The following is a 25,507-nucleotide window of genomic DNA, read 5'->3' as shown; positions in this document are numbered from 1 at the left end:
TTTAATGCAAAATAGCCATGGTATATTCATTTGAGCTACTCTGTGTTTCCAGATATGATAAATATTTTGTAAATGATATTCTAATATGTGCATTTAGCATTTTGCATCCAAGTTAACTACTTTTTTAATGTTTCAAATAACAATTACACATATTTTAATTAAAACATGAAGATGCTGAGCGAAGTTGCTATTTTAAATATTTTATTAAAAATAAATGGGAAGAATGATTATTTTTTACAACCCAAACATTCTTCCAGTCAAAATGCTTTTCATATAATAAAATGTGCTCTTCTACGGCATGTCCACCCCACACATATATATATATCTTTCACCGATTTCTTTCAGTGTTGTTTTCCTACATAAGAACTTTTTTCAAGCATCAGGCAGAGTAAGCTTAATTATTCTAATATGATGGGAGCTGATTTGTTTGCAAAACATTTTATTTAACAAAGGACATTCATAAACCAAATTTTGTTATTTTCGGAAAGAAAAAGAGACACTGAAACTCTGAATGGGTTCATTTATATTCTGCCTTAAACAGCACGCATTGATAATGTTCATTATTGTAGAGAGTTCATTTAAATGAGCAGAAACAACCTTGGAAATGAAAGTTAAAGCAAGTTATTTTTATGAAAATGGCTTATCACTCAGTGATCTTTACATGAAAAGTTTGCTTTCTCCTTTCATGAAGTATGCATGTTTTTAGTCACCTGGTCCAATTCCACTCAATTTAACTTCCTGTTCTTATCGTATCTAATATTTTTTTCCTAATCCTAGAGCTGTACCTCTTTATAAAAATCTCCTTTTACACCCATTTCTATGGAATTATGTTAAAACAAGAAAATACTCCACCTCCCTGTACTGTAGACCAAATGGTAATTATTTTAGTCACCTTCTGCATTAGAAGTTCCATCTTTTGGGCATTGAAATTGATTTTTCTCATCTTAGCATCTGAAGATCCCGAGTGTGCCCCTTGCCCAATCGCCTGAGACTATACAGTGACACCTACAACAGAGGATGTGGAGACAGCAGCTTTTCGCTCACCAGAAATGGCAACATCAGGAGCACCTGCAAGAATAGACTTTGTAGAGGTAGTTCTCCCAAACTGTGTTATGAAACCAAACATTTTCGGTGTGCTACCCACTGATGGGGCTGCCTTCTTACTGCCTAGTGTTGTGCAAAATGTTTGGTCTTTGGTAAAGTTTAACAATGACGTTTCTAATACAGAGAAACGTGCTTTTCCTTCCAAGTGTGTGGAGTTGCCTTAACATTCGATGAATATGACTTTTTATCAGCCACAGAAAAACATTAATACCCATATTTTTTGTCAAATTTATTTCCTTATTATATAAAGCTGCTGTCACCTCTAATTTTTGTATGAATATTTTTTTAAGTATATCAGACTAATCCATCATTTTAAAGGTCATCCTAACGCAGTAAATAAGAGAATTTCTCTGGTCAGTTATGTTCCTTAGAGACTGAACACAGTAGCCCAGTTTTTTGTCCTTCTCTTTAATGATGTTCATTGTGAACTTGCTTTGCAAAGTGAAAGATTATTCCCACATGGCCCCAAGTCAAAATATGAAAGGCTAGTGATTGACTGATTTTATGTGTCCTTTCATTTTATGTAATTTAATGTGAAACAGTTATTTTGTAGCTATCTAACACATTTCTTAATTAATCACATTGACTTTATCTGTACAGTTCAATGACTTAACAGCATTTCAATTTGCATGTAAAATGAGTCCCTGTAATAATGTTTTTGCAAAACAGATAAAATCCTTTATTTTTACCACTTTATATGTATGGCTTAGAAGTGGGATCTGATTCAGCTTGAAATTTTCAACAGTTTGAAATTCAACATACAAAGGTCTTCATGTTGGTGTAGTACAGCAAATTAATCGTTCACCCCATCTTAACTTATTTTTGGAACAAGGCAAGATACAAAGAATTTATACTAGTTCTATTGGACCTATCATATTGTTAAATATAATTTAAAGGTTTTTTTCATAAACCAGATATAAGCAGGATATATTAAACTTAATAATTTTTTTCTCTTTTTTGGCTTTGTTTCTATTTCATTTTGTTATTTAGGAAATTACAAACTGTTATTACTCTTTTTTTCAAAATCTATACTATGGATTTGAAATGTACTTTTCTGAATACTTTTATTCCATTTTGATTATGTGAAATATATAATGGATTTTTTATATATATGCACACATATATCTATATATCTATATATATAAAATCCATCGTATATTATATAAGTATATAATGAAATTATGTCCTAAATGTATAGCCCTTTGTAAATAGCACATATACATATAAAAGCAGATGTTTTTAGCTTGAATTGTGTAAATGCTGACTTTTCCATAAGTACCTATGAAGATCTCTATGTAAAAATTTATAAATGTGCTTGAGTTTGTACAACAGTGTTTTTAGTTTTGTGTGCCACACACTAAATGGCTTGTCACATTCACGTGTATTGCATATATCTCTAGAAACTATATACCAAAGTGTATATTGATATTTCTAAGAAGACAAAGGTAAATCTCTAACTCATCCTTAAAACAAATTGTGCTATTTTAATGTAGTTTTGTGTGTCTTCACCATGTCCTTTAAATACCATTTTAGAGCTGATTTAAAACATTCTGAGTGAAAATAGCTTTAAAGATTAAAGATATTCTGCTTTTTTGCCTTTATCATGTTCCAGTTAAGAAACTGGACTTTTCATTATTAAAGTTTGAGAGTCTTATAGAGCCACAAGTAGAGTCTGAAGCAACATGCGGTAATTCTGTTGTATAATTATTTTGCTGCACGGCCTTGCTGCAGTAAGCCGTGTTGCATTCCTGGCCTCATGATACGTATTGCAGTTGAAAGCTTATATATGTAGGATAGTGGAAACTTTTCTCAGTGACAGAAAATCAACAAGTGATTTGAATAACTTGTCAAAGCTGGAGTGGTTTAAACCGCATTAGCAGCAGTGATTACAAAAGTAAGAAATTAAATACAATTGAATATAACTGCTTCACTGTTAATGCTGCATGCTGCTGATGTTCCAAGTATAAAGGAGTGTAAATTCATTCACAATGTTGATGTCACTCTAACTCTCATCTCTTTTTAAAGAGGAGTCTCACATACCAATTTAACAAAAACAGGAAATGTGTTCATTTTATAAAGTTACATAATTTTAACCTCTACATATATATTTTCACACTAGATAAAATAGTAAAAGGACAAAATGTGTTACATGCATTTGTAGCTATTGAAATAATAATGTTTCATCGTGTAGTCTTTTAGAAATATATTCTATTTATTATGTATGTTTTGAGTACTGAGGTATGTGTATTAAATGAGAATTTGCTTAAATATAATTAATGATAAGCAAAACTGAAAACACCTCTTAGGAAGGCAACAGAATATACACTTACCCATTCTCCAGGACCAAGTACAACAGAGCCCGTCTCTCCCTCCTAAAATAAGGGTCACTCCCAGGCGCCTGGGCCACCATGGGAACAACATACTGAATGCCCTTCAACCTCTTGTTGACATCCCATGAAGGGAGGTTCGTTTTTATGGCTCATAGGAACAGCTCAGAAAACAGGGTGCATCTTCTCTCGGTTTCTCAGAAGCTACAGGTTTATTAAAAATTTCATATACTCTCACATCCTTAGTTTTTAGTGTATATTAAATTTTACTGACAAGGGTTTCAGTCATTTTGTGTTTTCTTTTGAATCGAGTTAACTTTCCCTGTAGCAAAGCTGGCAGATCTACATTCTGTCACAAAAATAGGTATAATTATTCTATCAGGTTTTAGTCAAAACCAAACTTTAAAGAAGTTATGTTAGCTGTTGTTTTATCTATATAGTTTGCTTCTGCCATTAGCAGTCAATATACATTGGACAAAAACTGATGGTTTATATTTATTGGCATAAAAAGAAAATAATATTAATAAAGCACAATTATAGCATCTGGCTGTCATTGCAGTAAAAATAATAGTTTCAGAACATCAAGGGGTTAGAACAGCCTGAGGATCTGGAAACGTCACAGTTGCTCCAAATCTCATTAAAGTCAGTCACCCCGTCTCCCCCACACACACACACGCACAGCGTGCTTGGATTTCAGCTGCATGGTGCATATGGATATAACGTCTGAAATCCAAACTTCTAGTCACCTCTTCTGCTTGGCAAATTTTGAAGAGAATACAAAGCTTTAATCCATCCCAGTCCAGGAAACATTTATTGCGGGCCTACTGTTTGTTAAGTGTTGTGATTAGCATCAGAGACCCAAGTGCAGCGGAGCCCCTGCCGTCAGGCAGGTGACAGTCTGGGAAGGGAGTCGGACGAGGAAAGCAGTACATGCGAGGCAGCATGTTATGTGGGATTATGGAAATGTGATAAATAAACAGAAATAGTACAAAGCAGTACTTCAACCTACTGACAAAGGAAATGAAGCCCTTTGAACAATAAATTGGACCTGAACAAGTGGGCAGAAAGAGTGTTGCTTAAAGTGGAAACGTCACAGGGGTTAAACGTGCAGAACAGTGCTCATGGGGAAGGAGGTATCACGAAGTAAATGGATATCATCAGGGGCTTGTATGCCATGGTTGGACTTTGTTTTGTTAGATTTGTGAGTGATGGGATAAAATTCATTAAGTAGGGATTCACGGGGAGCAAAGAACAAAAGCCACTCTTTAGATTTTTTTAACAGCTTTATCGAAATGTATATTGTGTAATGTAAATTCAGCCATATTGTGTGTAACTCAATAATTTGGGGCAAATATATAGAGTTTTACAATTGTCACTACAATGCAGTTTTGAGCATTTCGATCACCCCCACCAAAAATCGCATGTGCTCTTTCACAATTAATCGTCATTCCCACCCCAGCCCCAGGCAGACACTAATCTGCCTTCTGTACTACAAATTTTCCTTTTCCGAACACTTGATGTAAATGAAATCGTGCATCTTATAGTCTTTTTTATCTGGCTTCTTTCACTTAGCATAATGTTTGTGAGTTTTCTGTTCAATCATTATGAGACAAATGAGACAGAAGTATTTCACTCCCCAAAAGAATGTGACTACTGAGGAAACAAGACACGTGAGAAGGATGTTATGTGAACTTGACCAAGGTGTGGAAAATACAAAGAATGGAGAGACTAAGACAGTGAAGGCAGGATGACAGGGAGAGTTAGGACAGAAGAATCAGAGATGCACAGAAACATGAAAGTAGAAGATAACATGTCAAGTTGTTTTAATTACATTTTCTGAAAACTAAATCTTAAACTTCTATTTCCTCCCTACCTTAAATGTTCGTAATGGGTATTTGTAAACTACCCATTGGACTTCTTGTTTGCGGTTACTACTCTAGAGGTATTACAAGCTTTGTGAAGTCATTGGATTAAAATCACCTCTCCAGAAAATGAACCAGAGAAACCCAGGAAATCATGTCAGACTGCCGTCTGCAGTTAAAATATAAAGGGGCAAAAGTGAATCTAGAACAAACTGTATTTTCTTTGGAAAACCACTTGGGGCAATGTGGTAGCCACGCCGAGATTGGAACTACAGTTTCTTAGAGAATGCAGGCTTGATTTAGAAATTCTAGTTCAGCTGCAGAGACACTTATGAGACCACCCAAGCTGTAAAAGAAAAGTAAAGGTTTCTCTCCCGTGAGGAAGGCAAGGCTGCCAGCAACTGTCTGGACCCACTTTCACGCTCCACTCCACTTTCCAAGAAGGGCTGCCCTGCGCATCCGGCTGCTGCTGTAGGATGGACGATACAGCAAGTTTGGGAGTTGCTTGTACAGACTCCTAGTTACTAGAAAGGTCACGGGATTATAGCTCAGCCGGTGGAATAAAAAGACTGAGTCTGGCTGGAATATAACTGCCGTTAGGTGTACCAGGAAGACAAGTTCAGAAACAAAGGGGCCCTGAGTAGGAGAGCCTGACGAAAGTCACGAGGCCTCATGTCATGACCGGCTGAGAACCAGGTGAACCCGGGTCAGAGCCTCAGAGCCATGCAGCCAAGGCAGCTGGTCCTCACACGCCAGGAAGCGGGAAGGAGCCCTGCCCGGCTCAACCTCTCAATAGACCTTGTGGTCCACTGGGGTGAGAAGGCCGTCTTGGGGTGATTAGAGACCCTCTGGAGCCACCCCAGGTAAGGAATGAAACTCAGTCCCTAAGCTACAGAGTTGGGGTCCCCTGGCTTGACCCAGGATGGATAGGACAAATCCGAAACCCCGAATCCCTGAATGCTGGTGTGCTCTGTTTGCTTCTGTTAGAGGAATTAGGAGCATCCTCCAGCTGTAGAATCCAAGACTTTAGTCTTAAAAAGAGAAGAGATTAGCTATGCTAATGCACTTAAATCACAAGGATTGGCTAGTCCAGAGACACTAGACAAAAATTTGCATACTCTGGGGTTGGGGTGGGAAAGAGACCCTGTGAAGTGGAATGGATGTGACTTTTGTACATTTCCTCCTACTTTGCCCACTTAGCTTCCTCCCCCACCTCTGTTTTCTGAGAGGAAAAGACAACAGTCACTGGAAGACTCTTCAAAAAAAAATTATCAAACAAGAAGAATAGTATTCCCCTACAGCTTCACATGGAAGCTGAAGGTGCCCGGACATGCCACAACAGGAGCACACAGGTGGGACTCGATCCAACACTGAGAGAGGAGAGGATGCAAGGTAGAAGGTGGGTGAAGCTGACGGCAGGAGTTTGAAGGAGATGTGTACAGAGCAAGAGAGTAAGCTTCAGTGTGTTATAGAGTGGGACAGAGGACATCACCAAGAAGTGCTGTGATCCAAGTTATTAGGTCCTCTTAAACACCGAACATAATTTGAGGAAAGAAATAGCCATTTGGAGGCTGTTTCTTTACAACAGTAGAAGATTCTTAAAAGAGTGAATGCTGAGAGCGGGGAGACCAGTTGCTGCCAGTTGGCCAAGAGAACATGAATGCCATGACAACAGAGCGAAGAAAATTAAATAAACATTTTTGGAAGTGAAAAACAAAGGCCTTTCATCAGAGTGTAGTTCATTCTTGGCATATATAAGGAAAATGGAAAAGGTCAACAAGATCAAACTGTTTCCAAATTATGCCTTAAATCAGGGAGTCAATCTGGAGCTTTATGATTTAATTTAAAAAGGATTTTCCAGACAACACACATAGTCATGCTTAAATACAACCAATAAAAAATCACAAAGCCAAACATAAGGCATATTGTATTGATAGCTATTTTTGATTGGTCATAGCTCTGCTTCTATTTATTAATTTAATTACAGTATAGTCCAGATGTCAGTGCCTCTGTGAAAACTTCTCTGGTTGTCCTTCCCTAGTCGTTCTACCACATATGCATATAGGACTTTGAATATAATATTGCTACAAAGTTGTTACATTATAATTAGTTGTTTGAGGGTCCGTTTCTTTGAGTTCTTCAAAGACAAGACTAGGTCTTCATCATTATATCTCCCTTCAGAGTCTAGTAAAGTGCTTTGTCTGAAATTAGGTTTGTTTAATGAATGGAGAAAATACAGCAATAAGAGGAAATGCAATTTTCTGCTAAATATTTAAATGTCATTATATGTAATAAAAACAACACAAATGTCTAAAGTCATTCCCTACAGCTATTGTGAAATTGTCACAAGAATTATTCTAATCAGAAATCCCAGTGAAACAAGTGCATCTACATGTATTTGCTACTTGTCTCTATTAATCAGGCTAGTAGAACATCGTTGAGTTTGAAAGTGTTGCCATTATTCAGCTAATATGTGTATAAGTGTCACTTCCATTGAACTACTAAAATGTGATCTTAGTCCATTATTCTAAAAGTTGGCAAATACCTTCTAAATAAGGTGATGATTCTGGCCTCACTTACCAAACTTTCCTACTTAACAGGTTGTCCTAAAAATCCATCATTTCATCTTCCAGTGTGTAAGGCCTGTATGCCTATTCTTATGTTCTCTGCATCCCAACTAGATTTTAATAATATATTCATATACTTACTTTCTGTATTCTTCTAAATCGTAGCTTTTTTGAAGACAGGTATGGTGCACCCTCCAGAGTTCCCAGCACAGTGGCTTGCAAATGGTATGCACAGCTAATAAAGAAAATAATAAAGATAGAAAGGAAGAAATAACCCCCCCAAAAAAAAAAAAAAAAATACTTGGAGAAAATAAGATTACTCCTGGTTGGGAATGAATTTGAAAACATTTGACCGAGGCTTTAAAGAGGAAGTTATATCTCAATTATGAAGAAAGTAGCATACTAGGCAGAGGATGGTGCTGGGCACACTTATAGAATGAGGACTGTCCTGATGTTGCTGATAGTTGGGGTAAGTTAAATTGTGTAGTGAAGTAAAAGTGGAAAGGTAGACTGAGGAGTTTGAAAATAGCTAACTGGTGGCTACTAAAAATTCGTCACCATGTGAGAAACAAGAAAGAGTTGGTATTCGAGGCAGGAGTTACAAACTCAAATAAGAGAAAATAAATATTAAAGCAACATCTCGCAAATAAAGCAAAGGATGTGTTTAAACACAGTGCAAAACACATTTTTAAATCTCTTTTGAGCAGCTGGTACTTAGATAGATCTGAAGATACATGAAGTCCTATGTATTACAACTCAAACATTGTTTTCCCCTTTAATAAAACAGCAATCTAAACATAACTGATTTAGCCTGTAAGCAATCTCATATTTCTTGATAATGAAGGGGAACTAATATTTATTTAATGGATATGCTCTCTTTACCCACAACATTATTTCATTAAATGTTGCAACAACTGTGTAAGGTATGTGTTGTCAAGTTTTTACCAATGAGGAAATTGAGTCTCAAAGAAATTAAACAATTTTACAGATCACTCTGATAGAAAATGGCAGGAGCTGGATTCAATCCCAGTTCTTTTTCTATTGCTCCATAATGTACTGACTTCGCTGTTTTGCCTACAGATTAAAACCCTGCTTAAATTATATCTTTTGCAACTTCAAATTATTTATGCTAATGTTGTTCATTTGATTGATTTAACCTGCAAGGCACTTGGTTAGGAATCAAATTCTATTAATACCTCTTATAGATTATAGACATTTGTCACATATAACAAAAATAGATTATTCTCTTGAGGTGCTTTTTGTTTAAAAAATATTTCAGGTTATGTTTGGGCTCTGGAATTACAATTAAGCATTCAGTCTTCATAAAAATAAAATGTGCTAACAATGAACTTCTTAAGGTTGAAAGGGTGTTAGTTTATTTGTAATAATGTAAGGTATTCATTGCGGCCTTTCTTTATGTTTCAATATCTTTAACTATCTATTTCCTTTGTCTAGTGTTTTAAAATTTAAGGTGGTTCCTTCTTTTGTAACATGCATTAAAATTTTTAAGGCTCATCAAAAAGTGCTTTCAAAAGTATTTTTTCAATCTGCACATTAACCTGGTAAAAGATATTTCCCATTCAGAATAAGAGCATGAATGTTATTTGCTACCATATAAATAATTTTAGTGCTACAGGCAATGCACTGTTTATGCTACTTATTTTATATTACATTTCTTCTTGAGGACAAATGTTTAGAACTCTAATTTTCATTATAAGTTGATGCTTTGCAGAAGGATGTCACACAAACTGGTAAAATGAAATATAAATCGTTTTACATAGTAATTACCATCAAATACAGTTTAAGCAGTTCAGGAAGTTTCTATACAGTAATTACTGAACAACATACTTTCAGTGTTTCTTTGAAATAGTAAATATAGACACTGTATAATATCGATGTATTTGTTATTCTAAGAGACTTCTAAATTCACTCTGTTGTACCAAATGTATCATACTTGAAAATCAAACATTTTTATGCAATATATATAATTGGTACACATTTTGTTCTTTAGGGAAAAAATATAAAGTAGTTGGAGATTTTAGGAAAAGGCAAAGAAAAGTATTCTCGTTCTTCTTTGCATCAGTAGGTTTACATGGGTATCTGTAACTGTAGAGGAAGACAGAAATAAAGAAGGTTAAAGGAGAAGTAAACATGGCTACATGGAGGTGAAGAGCTGTGAAGAGTCGCCCTGCTTTTGTCATTTAATAATTCTAGCAGAAGAGCGAAGCAATACATTCTGTTAACACAAGGCTTAGGAGACAACATAAGAAATAAGTGTAGTTAACACTAGTGGCAGAAAATTCAATAAGAGAATGAAAATTAGAATCAAGGAAAACTTGCCCAACATTGATTTAAAAACTCAATGCGTGGAGCACTGCACTAGGTGGTGACTATGTTAAAGACATATTTGGTCCTTTCAGTGAGTTTCTGTTTGTGTGCAAGGGGTTTTCTAAGCCCCAAAACTCATGTGCAAAAGCAGAGAGATAAATGAGAAACTGATGGTGTATTTGAAGTACGAGAAGATTCATTTGTGCCGAATAGATTGGCTTGAGCATATCAAGAGACAAGGTTTGAAAAGTAGAACAGAGCCTATTCAAGGAACATTGTGCATGCCAGGATAATGGTTAAATCAATAATGGAAAATAAGCCTAATTCGGTCAATTTTACATGAAATTCATTTGATTTTAGCTAATATGGGCACCAGAATCTTAACTCTATTAGGTAACATAATGGCTAATATTTATTGAGTTCTAACCTCTTTACATATAATAGCTCATATTGCCCTCAGATTAACTCTTTGAAGTAGATACTATTATTATCTCCACTTCACAAATAGGGGAACTGAAATGTAAAAGAATAACTTGCCACAAAACTGGTAAGGCGAGGAGGAGCGAGGCGGCCTGACTCGGAGGGCTTGTTCCTCATGGCCACGGCACAGCTGAGTGCCCTCAGCGCAGGCCACATTGACGTGTTGAGGATATCTGGTGATATTTTCTACAGGCTTGAGTGCCTGTTGAATTCAGGAAAGTTTTGCTCACAATTGTTAGCAAAATACTCAAACTTCTGTTTTTTGGAAAACTGCTTTATTAGAGTATAATTGACATCTAATACACTGCATATAAAGTGTCCATTTTGATCCATTTTGACATGTACGCCAGTGAAAGTATCACCACAATCAAGACAACGAGCGTATCCATGGCCCTGAAAGTCTCCTGGCCCCGCTCACCTGCTCCCCACCCAGACAAATACTGTTCTGCTTCCTGTCGCTACAGATTAGTTCAAACTTTCGCGAATTTTTCTATAAATGTAATCACGTAGTATATTTTCTTCTTTTGTTTGGCTTCTTTCTCTGGCACAGTTATTTTGAGATTTGTCCACGGTGTAATGTTCATCAATGTTATCGCTCTCCCTTCTCACCTCTCAGTGGATATTTAAATTGTTTTCTTCCAGTTTTCAGCCATTACAGTTAGGCTGCCATGAATACTCAGGTACAAGCCTCTGTGTGAATGTTCAGAGAAAGAAGTCAGGCACAAAGAATATATACGTTTTCATTTATACAGCATACAACATGAGGAACAACTAACCTGTGCTCTCAGAAATTGTAATAGTGGTTATCTTTTGGGAGGTAAGCCAGTTAATGGAAGGGAGGCTGCTTTGGGACTCTGGAACTGTTTTGTTTCTTCATCCTCATATTGGTTACATGGATAACGAGTTCAGTACATAAAAATTCAATGAGCATTATATTCTTATGTATTATTTTATTGGCATCTTACACTTTGATTGAAAGTTAGAATAAAAGTGAAGCAAAGGAACTGGTTTGGTTCAGCTCTAGGTGCTTTACTACATGTAGTCTGGCAGGTCTGAGTTTTACTTCATAGCCCTTTTTACTATTCCAGTTATATCCTCTGACAGCATCCTCCTGGTAGTCTGTACCATCACTTTTATACCTTTTACTGTAATTGCTTGTTTTACTATGTTTTTCTTGATGCACTATACACTTTCTGGGGAAAAAAATGTCACCTTCGTGTTCACTATCTGGCATGGTGCGTAGTACGTAGTAGATAGCCAACAGATACGTGGATGTAGGATGTGAATTCGTCCTCGGTGGTTGCTTATGATCTCCTCAAAATTGGGCATCTGAATCTTCACTGTTTGGTTTCTACCAAAGGCTTTGCTTCTTTATTGTCTGAAAATTATTGATTAGATTGTATGATATTGAAAGTTTTTGTCCCAAACTACAACGCTTTGTTTAGCACATATTTTTTCAAAACAACAACTTCTATTGTTGAGAGTCTAGCATGTGCTTCAAGCACTTTGCATCTAGTAACTTAAGACACACAACCCAACAATGGAGGTACTCACATTGTCCTCATTTTACAGACTGGAAAACCGAGGCATTGAGAAATAAAATATCTATCTTGTCCAAGATCACAAGACTTGTAACAGACTTGATCCCAGGCAGTCTAACTCCAGAACTCATACTTTTATCCAGTACAGTCTTCTGTGTTTACATATACCAACTATACTATGTCCTTGTATTTCCTAACTTCCTTCAGAACTTTGACACAATGTCAGCTTTTCATAGTGGCTTTCTCCAACCACTTTATATGTAATAACAGTCCACTAAATACCCTCAGTCATTCTCACCCTGTTTATTTTCTCCCTTACACTTAACACCACATAATATATGTTTATATTTATTTCCTTCTCATACATTTCTTCCCAATAAAATGGTAGCTTCATAAAGGCAGAGACTTTATCTGTTTTACTTTCTGCTATATTCTTATATCTTACAATGAAGCCTGGTACATAGTAGATTCTTGCAAATATTTATTTAAAAAATTAATAAATGCTTCATAGAATCAACTTATGCTGTGGCATTGTGGTGTTACAGGGATGGCAAAGGTTTTTAAATTTTTTTTTTTAGTAGAGTCACTTCCTACTTAGAATGGAGACCAAAAAAAATCTCGATTAGACAGGAACATGGACAGCATTCCACATTCCATTTAGCACAATTGAACATGCCCTGGAAATCTTACAAGCATTTACGAACATTTCAGTTTCATGTGAATTTTTATTCAAGAAGCAATTTTATTCTGCCAAAGGGGAACCAAAAGAGAGTTTTCATATGACATCATGTGGCTTGCATTTTTCAAAGACTTCTGTGGCTTCTATGTGGAGAGTGGATTATAGTGGTCACAATGAAAGTAACCAATTAATGAAACCATGGCAGTTATCCATGGTGGACACAAAGATTTGAACTAGAGCTATAAGGGTGACTATAGAGATTAGAAGAAAGACTTCAGAGAGAGAAGACTTCATAGGACTTGGTGAACAATTAGTTATGGGTTTCTGATTGAGGTAGTATCAGTTATATAGACCAGAAATAGAGGAGGTCTGGGAAGATGATTATTATTTTCAACAATAGATGGGAAGTTTGTGTGGGATATTCAAAGGAGCTGTTCAGTAAAGAATAAAAAATTTAGATCTGGAACTTAGAAGAGCATCTGAGACTGGAGAATTCTATTAAAGTTGCATAAGGAGATTATGTAGAATAGTGTTCCAGTATCAATAGGTTATTAACTAATCATACAATAACAAACACTGTAATTTAAGCCAAAAAAAAAAAGACTTTAATGAGAGGCCATTGAATAAGTGAAAGAATTGACAATAAGACAACAATAAAACTTAGGAAACAATTTTGAAGCAAAAGCAGTTTTAAAAAGCACAGTGTGGTGTAATACCATTGTTGCCACCACTGAACACTGAATGTCACAGTGTGAGCTGGCATCCTGCCAGCACTGGGTACTGACCACTGCTACTGCACACTCAGCCTTTTGTGGCTATTGCTTTTGTTGCTGTTGCTCAAGCCACAAAGAGTTCTTCATAGTCAGTAGCTTCTGTGGAGAATAGCAAACATGTGTCCGACTTGTATAACCTGGGTGCCCAATTCACTGATGCCAAAAATGCTTGAAAACCAGATATCTGGCTTCTAAAAGTGACATTGACACCCAGCAGGCAAAACCACCAAATACACCCCCTTCCCGGGGTATTCACTGCTGCAGCAAGGGAGACTGCATGTTGCGGAGAATCTCAGTAAGAGGGAGTTAGAAAGGACTTTTTACAGGTGACTTTTGGACAAGATTTAAGGATGTGGTTGTCTTTTCTCGATTGGGCATTTTCTGAAAGTGGGGCATAGGGTTATTGGATATTTTGGTATTTATAAGCTATGAAACCAGCGGAATGGAGAAGACCTAGAGTTGCCACTGGGGAAGCAGTAGACCCATAGAGGAAGGACAGGTTCCTTGTTTTTATCTCTGTTCAGTTATGACTTTGTCATTGTCTTTTTGCTGTGTTCTGTCATGATCATAAAGAGACCTCATCTGAGGTTGATATTTTACGATAAGCAAAAAATCCTCTATCTTAACAAGCAGCAACCAGACCAGCTACCAGCGGTCAGGGCTGGTTTTTCCTTTCTCGGTAAGCAAGCTTTACCTCCTACCAAGACCCTTAGAGCAGGAATTATCAAAATGCCAGATGCTGGGCAGCCAATTAAAAAATTACTCAAGCCTACAATTTTCAACTATTAGGTATTGTATTCATTAACTCGGGCTGTCATAGCAAAATACCACACACTAGGTGGCTCAAACAACAAGAATTTATGTTTCATACTTCTGCAGGCTGGGAGGTTCAAGATCAGGGTGTCAACCAGTCTTGTTGCCCAGCGAGGGCCCTCTTCCTGTCTTGCACTTGCCACCGTCTCGCAGTGTCCTCACGTGGCAGAGAGAAAGGGAGCTCTGGCCTCTCTTCCTCTTTTTATAAGGACACAAATCCCACTGTGGGGCCTTCACATTCTTGACCTCATCTAAACCTTATTACCTCCCAAAGGCCCTACCTTTTAATATCCTCACATTGGGCATTAGGGCTTCAATTTTGAGGGGACACAAACATTCAGTTCATAACAGGTATCACTTTAATTTAGGAATCAGCACATTTTTTTCTGCAACAGGCAAAATAGTAACTGTTTTCGGCTTTGCTGGCCATAGGGTCTCAATCACAACTCCTCTGCCCTTGTAGTCCACAGGCAGCCAAAGACATGTATAAACAACTGAGCATGACTGTGTTTCTTGAACTGCAAATCGTTTTAATATGTCACGAAATTTATTTTAACTATTTAAGAATTTTAAAAAGCACATTCCTAACTAGTAGATTACATAAAAATGGCCAGTGGACCAGATTTGGCCTGTAGAGCATAGTTTGAAAGCCCCTGCTATAACTGAGAAGCAATATTTGTTTTAGTTTACTATTTATTTTTCAATTACAGTTTATAGCCAATAGTATTTTATATTAGTTTCAGGTGTGCAACGTAGTGGTTAGACAATTACAAACTTTACAAAGTGTTCCCCTGATATTTCCAATACCCACATGGCACTATATGTAGTTATTACAATATTATTGACTATATTCCCTGTCCTATATTTTACATTCCTGTCACTGTTTTATAACTACCAGTGTATTTAAGAAGCAATATTACTGATAAGTCTGTTGCCTATGAAATGGTATGGAGAAAGAAGAGCCAATGGTATTGATTAGTTCAGAAGAACACTTCATGTAGAATTAGAAAATAAATTGCCATACTAGAGATTCTATTATCTCTAGGTTTTTATAGTACAACTAAGAATCTACATCAAACTTAATAACTATTACATTAGAAAACTATAACAGACTCTACCTAATACTTCATTAAGCTCCAGGACAAGCTTCTTTACATAGATAACTTTAAGTAGTCCTACACTTGAATATATTATTGATATTTATAACAAGCTTTCTTTATTTTCTTCAGAACTTTTTTTCCTTCTGTTTTTTGCCCCTTTCATTGAGATATAATTGATACAGATCATTGTAAGTTTAAGGTGTATAACAAAATATTTTGACTTACATATATTATGAAAATGATTATCTCAATAAGTTTAGTTAGCATCTATCTGCTCATATAGATACAGTGAAAAGAAAAAAAAAATTATTTGTTATGTGAACGCTTCAAATTTACTGTCTTAACAACTTAGACCTTTTCCTGAAATAATTTGATATCTGAGCCCAGACATGACAATCAAATTATTTGGGGGATTTCTCAGTGACAGTGATAAGTACAGCTTGGAAGGAGATTAATGTGGAGGAATGCAAACAAGTGAAGAGGTTGTTACAAAGGCCTGGTTACCACAGTCCAAGGAGTAAGAAGGATTAAACAAAGAAATGAGTAAACTAAGATGTGAGAGAGGCTAAGGCACTCTTCATTTCATAATCCCTAATTCTAATATTATCTGATATGAAGCTATCTCTGAAAGCTGGGTCCGACAGAGGGAATGAAAAGAGAACGTACACTCAAGACATGTAATGGAAGTAGAATAAACAGATGCTTGGAACTGACTAATATGGAGGTGATCACACAAAGATTTAGAATGGTTTTCAAGTTTGTAATTTATACTACAGGTAGAATAATGGTGACATTCATAAAAATAGGGAACCGAGAAAGTAAGACTTGACAGTGGTATTTAACATAGGTCCTCCTTTGCTCATCCAAACCCAGGAGAGGGAGCCACAAACAGCAGAACACCAACACCCACAGAGAAAATTTGGCAGGCTCCAAAGCCCACTGTGATACCCAAATTGTGAAACAAAAGCCAAATGAAAGAACAAGAGACCTCTACTGAAGATGAGATAAATGTGGAGCAGGTAAGCAAGTTAATAGAACTAGAATACAGAGCCATGATCTTGAAAAAGCTCAACAGCATGAGTAAGGATGCCAACACCATGAGTAAAGACATACAAATGTTGACAATGAACTAACTGGAAATTAAAAACCACCAAGAAGAAATCAAGAATGACATATCAGAAAAAAAGACACATTGGAAGGTCTAAACAGCAGAGTAGAGGAAGCTGAGGACAGGATCAGTGAATTAGAAGACAGGATAGAAAATATTAACCAATCAGAAAACCAAAAGAAAAAAAACGATAAAAAAACAGGAAGACAGCTTAAGAGAATGTGGGACAACTGGAAACATAATAATATTCACATCATAGGAGTCCCCAAAGAAGAAGAAAATAAGCAAGGGTTAGAGAATACATTTGAAGAAACAGTGATAGAAAACTTCCTTAATTGGGTGAAGGAATAAGGCATTCAAGTTCAAGAAGCACAGAGAGCCCCAAATAAGAAGAACCCAAACAGGGCCACACCAAGACACATAGTAATTAAAATGCCACAAATTAAAGACAAAGAGAATCCTAAAAGCAGCAAGTGATGAGCAACAGGTTACCTACAAAGGAACCCCCATAAGGCTCTCAGCTGACTTCTCAACAAAAACACTACAGGCCAGAAGGGAATGGCATGAAGTAATCAAGGTCATGAAAAACAAGGATCTAAATTCAACTACTCTATCCAGCAAGGCTATCATTCAAAATAGAAGGTCAAATGAAGAGCTTCCCAGACAAAAAAAAAAAAAAGGCTAAGGGAATACATTAGCACCAAACCAACAGTGCAAGAAATGTTAAAAGGACTGCTGTAATTAGTAGAAGTAATAGGAAGAAAAATATAACCACACTAAACAAAAATAGCAATAAATAAGTACATATCAATAATCACCTTAAATGTAAATGGAATGAATGCTCTGATAAAAAGACAGAGTAGCTGATTGGATAAGAAAAAATGACTCATCTATATCTTGTTTACAAGAGACCCACCTTACAACAAAAGACTCACATAGGTTGAAAGTGAAGGGATGGAGCCCTGGCCGGTTTGGCTCAGAGGTTAGAGCGTCGGCCTGTGGTCCTAAGAGACCCCGGTTCAGTTCCCGCTAAGGGCGGCACCTCGGTTGCAGTTTGTCCCCGGCCCTGGTCGGTTGTGCGGGTGGCAGCCACTCGATGTGTTCCTTTCACATCGATGTTTCTCTTTCTCTCTTTTCCTCTCTCTCCCTCCCACTCTACCTGAACAAAAAATGGAAAAATGTCCTCGGGTGAGGATAAAAAAAAAAAAAGAAAGTGAAGGGATGGAAAAATATTTTCCAAGCAAACAAAAAGGGGAAAAAAGCTAGGGTAGCAATACTCATATCTGATAAAATAGATTTCAAAATGAAGGCCATAATTAGAGACAAAGAAGGCCACTACATAATATTGAAAGGATCTATCCAACAAGAAGATATAACCTTGGTAAACATATATGCACCCAATATAGGAGCACAAAAATATATTAAAAATATTCTGGAGGATTTCAGAGGAGAAATTGATAGCAATACAATCATAGCAGGGGACTTCAACACACTGTTGATATCACTGGATAGATCCTCTAGACAAAAAATTAGCAAGGAAACACAGACTAAATGAAGCACTAGACCAAATGGATTTATACATATCTACACAGAATTACACCTCAAAACTACAGAATTTACATTCTTCTCAAGTGCACATGGGACATTATCAAAGATAGACCTCATGTTAAGACACAAACAAATTCTCTACAAGTTCGAGAAGATTTAAATTATATCAAGCATCTTCTCAGATCACAGTGGCATGAAACTAGAAATCAATTGCAACAAAAACATGCAAAGACATTTTAACACATGGTGGCTAAATAGCATGATATTAAACAATGAATGTGTTACCAAAGAGATCAAGGAAGAGATTAAAAACTACCTGGAAACCAATGAAAATGAACATAAACAACACAAAATTGATGGGATGCAGCGAAAGCAGTTCTGAGAGGGATGTTCATAGCACTACAGGCCTACCTCAAGAAACGAGAAAAATTTCTAATAGACTATCTAACCCCACAACTTAAAGAACTAGAAAGCAAACAAAAAGCAAACCCCAGAGCAAGTAGAAGAAAGGAAATAGTAAAGATCAGAGCAGAAATAAATGACATAGAAACCAAAAAAACAATTCAAAGGATCAATGAAACAAAGAGCTGGCTTTTCCAAAAGATAAACAAGATCAATGGACCCTTAGCTAGACTCGCCAAGAAACAAAAACAGAGAACCCAAATACACAAAATGAGAAATGAAAGAAAAGTAACAACTGACACCACAGAAATACAAAAGATCATTAACAACTACTATGAACAATTATATGGCAACAAATTCGACAATCTAAGTGAAATGGACAAATTTCTAGAAACACACAGTCTCCCAAAACTGGACCAGGAAGAGATCAAAAACTTGAACAGACCAATAACAACTAAGAAAATTGAAGAGGTAATCAATACTCTCCAAGCAAATAAAAGCCCAGGCCCAGAAGGCTTCATGGGGGAGTTTTACCAAACATTCAATGAAGAACTAACACCCATTCTCCTCAAACTATTTCAAATTTCAAGAAGAAGGAAGACTTCCAAACTCGTTCTATGAGGCCAGCATAATTCTAATTCCAAAACCAGAAAAAGACACTACAAAGAAAGAGAACTACAGGCCAATATCCCTGATGAACATAGATGCCAATATCCTGAACAAAATACTAGCAAATCGAATCCAGCAATACATCAAAAAAATTATTCACCATGACCAAGTGGGATTCATCCCAGAGATGCAAGGCTGGTACAATATTTGCAAATAAATAAGTGTGATACACCACATAAACAAAATGAAGAATAAATCCACATGATCATATCAATAGATGCTGAAAAGCATTCGACAAAATCCAGCATCCATTTCTGATAAAAATGCTCAGCAATGTGAGAATAGAGGGGTCATATCTCGACATAATAAAGGCCATATATGAAAGACCTACAGCCAACATCATACTCAATGGGCAGAAACTAAAAGCATTTCCCTTAAGAACAGGAACAAGACAGGGATGCCCACTTTCGCCACTCTTATTTAACATAGTACTGGAAGTCTTAGCCACAGCAATCAGACAGGAAGAAAAAATAGAGGAAAAATGGCGGCGGAGTGAACGGAAGCTGCACAGACCGTCTCCCAGAACCAAACTGGAATTACAACTATAACACAGACAAATCGACGGGAAAAACCAACAGAAAAGCAGCTTGCGAGGACCGTATAACCAGGGACACTGACTTGATCCTGCTAGGCTTGCGGAGGCACGAGACAGGGGCTGGGAGCCCACAGTCAGCAGCTCGGCAGCGGTGCCCTCGGGTTACACTCCCAAGCGGCCCCACAGCACAGAGCCGGGACAGAGGCTAAAACAGCCACAGCCACTCACCTTGGGCTCTGGCAGAGGGGGGCAGACTGGACTGGAACTGTGTGGGGACATTCGGGATTTGGGAGGCACTCAGAGCCTTTGCTGAGTGGCAGCCACGCAGGACAGTGGCCATATTGCTCCTTCCCAGGGCTCTGGGGAGAGGCAGTGGCCCCTCCCTCAGAGATCCAACCCCACCCTGTGGGCCATTGAAGTGCTATTTGAAGCTCATTAACAACCAGCATCTGCCCCACCCTCGTGAAATCCCCTTATGCTGAGCACATGAGGGAGTTTTTCAAGCAACTGACAACCCAAAACTCATCAAGTAACCTCGACTGCTAGCCTCCAGGCAAAAAGCTAGAGGATAACAGTACCTTTCCTGGGATAGCAACTTTAACCAGGAAAGTAAGACTTGACAGTGGTGTTTAATGTGGGTCCTCCCTCGCTCATCTAAACACAGGAGAGCGAGCCACAAACAGCAGAACACCAACACCAAAGGGAAAACTTAACAGGCTCCAAAGCTCACAGTGATAGCCAAAATGGTGAAACACAGAAACAGAAGCCAAATGAAAGAGCAAGAGACCTCCACCAAAGATGAGATTAATGTGGAGCAATTAGGTATGTTAACAGAGCTAGAATTCAGAGCCATGATCTTGAGGAGGCTGAACACCATGAGTAAGGACATAGAGACACTGAAAATAAGCCAATTGGAAATTAAAAACCATCAAGAAGAGATAAAAAATGACATATCAGAAATGAAAAACACATTGGAAGGTTTAAAAAGCAGAGTAGAGGAAGCTGAGGACAGGATCAGTGAATTAGAAGACAGGGTACAAAAAATGAACCAATCAGAAAAACAAAAGGAAAAAATGATTAAAAAACAGGAAGACAGCTTAAGAGAACTGTGGGACAACTGGAAACATAATAATATTCGCATCATTGGAGTCCCCGAAGAAGAAGAAAATGAGCAAGGGATAGAGAATATATTCAAAAAAATAGTGACAGAAAACTTCCCTAATTTGGTGAAGGAAAAAGGCATTCAAGTTCAAGAAGCACAGAGAGTCCCAAGTAAGAAGAACCCAAACAGGCCCACACCAAGACACATAGTAATTAAAATGCCACAAATTAAAGACAAAGAGAGAATCCTAAAAGCAGCAAGAGATAAGCAACAGGTTACCTACAAGGGAAACCCCATAAGGCTCTCAGCTGACTTCTCACAAGAAACACTACAGGCCAGAAGGGAATGGTATGAAGTAATCAAGGTCATGAAAAACAAGAATCTGAATCCAAGACTACTGTATCCAGCAAGGCTATCATTCAAAATGGAAGGTCAAATAAAGAGCTTCCCAGACAAAAAAAAGGTTAAGGGAATACATTAACACCAAACCAACACTGTAAGAAATGTTAAAAGGACTGCTGTAATTGGCAAGAGAAATGGAAAGAAAAATAGAACCACACTAAACAAAAATGGCAATAAATAAGAATATATCAATAATCACCTTAAATGTAAATGGATTGAATGCTCCCATAAAAAGACACAGAGTAGCTAATTGGATAAGAAAGCATGACTCGCCCTGTCCGGTTTGGCTCAGCAGTTAGAGCGTCAGCCTGCGTTCCTGAGAGACCTGGGTTCGGTTCCCGCTAAGGGTGCGTACCTCGGTTGCAGTTTGTCACCGGCCCTGGTCCGTTGTGCGGGTGGCAGCCACTCGATGTGACCTTTCACATCAATGTTCCTCTCTCTCTCTCTGTTCCTCTCTCTCCCTCCCACTCTACCTGAACAAAAGATGGTGAGGTTAAAAATAAGAAAGCATGACTCATCTATATGTTGTTTACAAGAGACCCACCTCACAACAAAAGACTCACATAGGTTGAAAGTGAAGGGATGGAAAAAAATTTTCCAAGCAAATGGAAAGCAAAAAAAAGCTGGGGTAGCAATACTCATATCTGATAAAATAGATTTCAAAATGAAGGCCATAACTAGAGACAAAAAAGGCCACTACATAATATTGAAAGGATCTATCCAACAGGAAGATATAACCTTGATAAACATATATGCACCCAATATAGGAGCACCAAAATATATTAAAAATCTTCTAGAAGACTTCCAAGGAGAAATCGACAGCAATACAATCATTGCAGGGGACTTCAACACCCCGTTGACAGCACTGGATAGATCCCCTAGACAAAAAATTAGCAAGGAAACAGAGACTCTAAATGAAGCACTAGACCAAATGGATTTAATAGATATCTACAGAGAATTACACCCCAAAACTACAGAATTCACATTCTTCTCAAGTGCACATGGGACATTCTCAAAGATAGACCACATAATAGAACACAAACTAAATCTCTACAAGTTCAAGAAGATTGAAATCATATCAAGCATCTTCTCAGATCACAATGGCATGAAACTAGAAATCAATTACAACAAGAACATGCAAAGACATTTCAACACATAGAGGCTAAATAGCATGTTATTAAACAATGAATGGGTCACTGAGGACATCAAGGAAGAAATTTAAAACTTCTGGGAAACCAATGAAAATGAACACACAACAACACAAAATCGATGGGATGCAGCGAAAGTAGTTCTGAGAGGGATGTTCATAGCACTACAGGCCTACCTCAAGAAATAAGAAAAATTTCTAATTTACTGTCTAACCTCACAACTTAAAGAATTAGAAAGAAAACAAAAAGAAAACCCCAGAGCAAGTAGAAGGAAGGAAATAGTAAAGATCAGAGCAGAAATAAATGACACAGAAACCAAAAAAAAACAATTCAAAGGATCAATGAAACAAAGAGTTGGTTTTTCGAAAAGATAAACAAGATCGATGGACCTTTAGCTAGACTCACCAAGAAACAAAGAGAGAGAACCTAAATACACAAAATCAGAAATGAAAGAGAAGAAGTAACAACCAACACCACAGAAATACAAAAGATCGTTAACAGCTACTATGAACAACTATATGGCAACAAATTCGACAATCTAAGCAAAATAGACAAATTTCTAGAAAAACACAGTCTCCCAAAACTGGACCGAGAAGAGATAGAAAACTTGAACAGACCAATAACAACTAAGGAAATTGAAGAGGTAATCAAGACTCTCCCAGCAAACAAAAGCCCAGGCCCAGATGGCTTCACAGGGGAGTTTTACCGAACATTCAAAAAAGAACTAACACCTATTCTCCTCAAACTATTTCAAATTTCAAGAAGAAGGAAGACTTCCAAACTCGTTCTATGAGGCCAGCATAATTCTAATTCCAAAACCAGAAAAAGACACTACAAAGAAAGAGAACTACAGGCCAATATCCCTGATGAACATAGACGCCAAAATCCTGAACAAAATATTAGCAAATCGGATCCAGCAATACATCAAAAAAATTATTCACCATGACCAAGTGGGATTCATTCCAGGGATGCAAGGCTGGTACAATATTCACAAATCCATAAATGTGATACACCACATAAAAAAAATGAAGAATAAATCCACATGATCATATCAATAGATGCTGAAAAAGCATTCGACAAAATCCATCATCCAGTTCTGATAAAAACGCTCAGCAATGTGGGAATAGAGGGATCATATCTCGACATAATAAAGGCCATATATGAAAGACCTACAGCCAACATCATACTCAATGGACAGAAACTAAAAACATTTCCATTAAGAACAGGAACAAGACAGGGATGTCCACTTTCGCCACTCTTATTTAACATAGTATTGGAAATCTTAGCCACAGCAATCAGACAGGAGGAAAAAATAAAAGGGATCCAAATTGGAAAGGAAGAAGTGAAACTGTCATTATTTGCAGATGACATGATATTATACATAGAAAACCCTAAAGACTCCATCAAAAATCTACTAGACAGCCCTGGCTGGTTTAGCTCAGCGGTTAGAGCATGGCCTGCAGTCCAGAGAGACCCGGGTTTGGTTCCTGCTAGGGGCATGTGGGGAAGCAGGGTGTCAATGGGGTAAAAAAGGAGAAACATCTGTGACAGGTGTGAAATAATACCTCATTGTTGTTTTAGTTTGCATTTCTCTGATGATTAGTGACACTGAGCATTTTTTCATATGTCTCTTGGCCATTTGTATGTCCTGTTTGGAGAGATGTCTATTTAGGTCCTTTACGCATTTTTTTATTGGGTTCTTTGTCTTCCTTTTGTTGAGTTATATGAGTACTCTATATTTTGGAAATTAATCCCTTATCTGATATATCATTGGCCATTTTGGTCTCCCATATAGTCAGTTCCCTTTCCATTTTGATGATTGGTTTTTTTTTGCCGTGCAGAAGCTTTTTAGTTTGATGTAGTTCTGTGTGTTCATTTTTCCTTTGTTTCTCTTGCCTTAGATGTGATATCAGTGAAAATTGTGCTGCATGTGATGTCTGAAAGTTTGTTGCCTACATTTTCTTCTGGGATTTTTATGAATTCACAAGTTACATTTAAGTCTTTTATCCATTTTGAGTTTATTCTTGTGTATGGTGTAAGTTGGTGGTCTAGCTTCATTTCTTGCAAGTAGCTGACCAATTTTCCCAACACCATTTATTAAAGAGACTGTCCTGACTCCATTGTATGCTCTCGCCACCTTTGTCAAATATTAATTGGGCATATTGTCTTGGGTCAATTTCTGGGTTCTCTGTTCACAGAAAGAGAAACTAAAAAAAAAAAAAAAATCCCATTTACCACCACACCAAAAAAGATTAAGATACCTAGGAATAAACTTAACCAAAGAGGTAAAGGACCTCTTCACAGAAAACTATAGGTCATTGAAAAAAGAAATAGAGGAAGATATAAAAAAGTGGAAGCACATACCTTGTTCATGGATTGGAAGAATTAACATTATTAAAATATCCATACTACCCAAAGCAATCTATAGATTTAATGCAATCCCCATCAAAATACCAACAATATATTTCATAGAACTAGAACAAACACTCCAAAAGTTTATATGGAACCAAAAAAGACCTCGAATAGCCACAGCAATCTTGAAAAAAAAAGAATAAAGTAAGAGGGAGTCACATTTCCAGATATCAGGTTATACTACAAAACCATTATAAGCCAAAAAATTTTTGAGAAAATACTCTGCTATTTTGAGAACATGTGAAATACCTAGGTGAAATCTAATGCATTTTCATCAATTGAAATTCCTTTTCTGCCTTCTTTTTGTTGTTGTTGTTGTTGTTGTTGTTAACAAATAATTTTTTTTATTTATTTTTGTTACAGATGTTTCTCCATTTTTCCTCATTGACACTCTGCTACCCATTCCCCCCCACACACACATACACACACACACCATCCCCGTGTTGGGGATGTCTATTGGTTATGCGTACATGCATATAAGTTCTGTGGTTTATCTCTTCCCTCCCCCACCCCCTTTTCTGAGGATTGTCAGTCTGTACCCTACTTCCATGTCTCTGGGTCTACCCTGTTCCTCAGACTGTTATGTTCATTGTATTCCACAAATAAG

The 25,507-nt window shown here is 37.2% G+C and overlaps 1 protein-coding gene across 3 annotated transcripts in view; it reads left to right on the top strand.

Annotated features, from left to right (window-relative positions):
- LRRC7 (leucine rich repeat containing 7) overlaps positions 1–25,507 on the top strand; it is a 460,161-nt gene that overhangs the window by 259,968 nt on the left and 174,686 nt on the right. The window contains exon 8 of one of the 3 annotated variants that reach the window (XM_036256052.1): positions 949–1,184. The exons of the other annotated variants lie outside the window; for them this stretch is intronic. Within the exon in view, the coding sequence (XP_036111945.1) occupies positions 949–955 (7 nt within the window). The 3' untranslated portion in view covers positions 956–1,184. Of the gene's footprint in view, positions 1–948; positions 1,185–25,507 lie in introns of those variants that run through there. 3 annotated transcript variants of the gene reach the window in all.

Source organism: Molossus molossus, unplaced genomic scaffold, assembly GCF_014108415.1.
Source record: "Molossus molossus isolate mMolMol1 unplaced genomic scaffold, mMolMol1.p scaffold_m16_p_12, whole genome shotgun sequence".
Lineage (NCBI taxonomy): Eukaryota > Metazoa > Chordata > Mammalia > Chiroptera > Molossidae > Molossus > Molossus molossus.
This window is presented reverse-complemented; position numbering and strand designations above follow the sequence as displayed.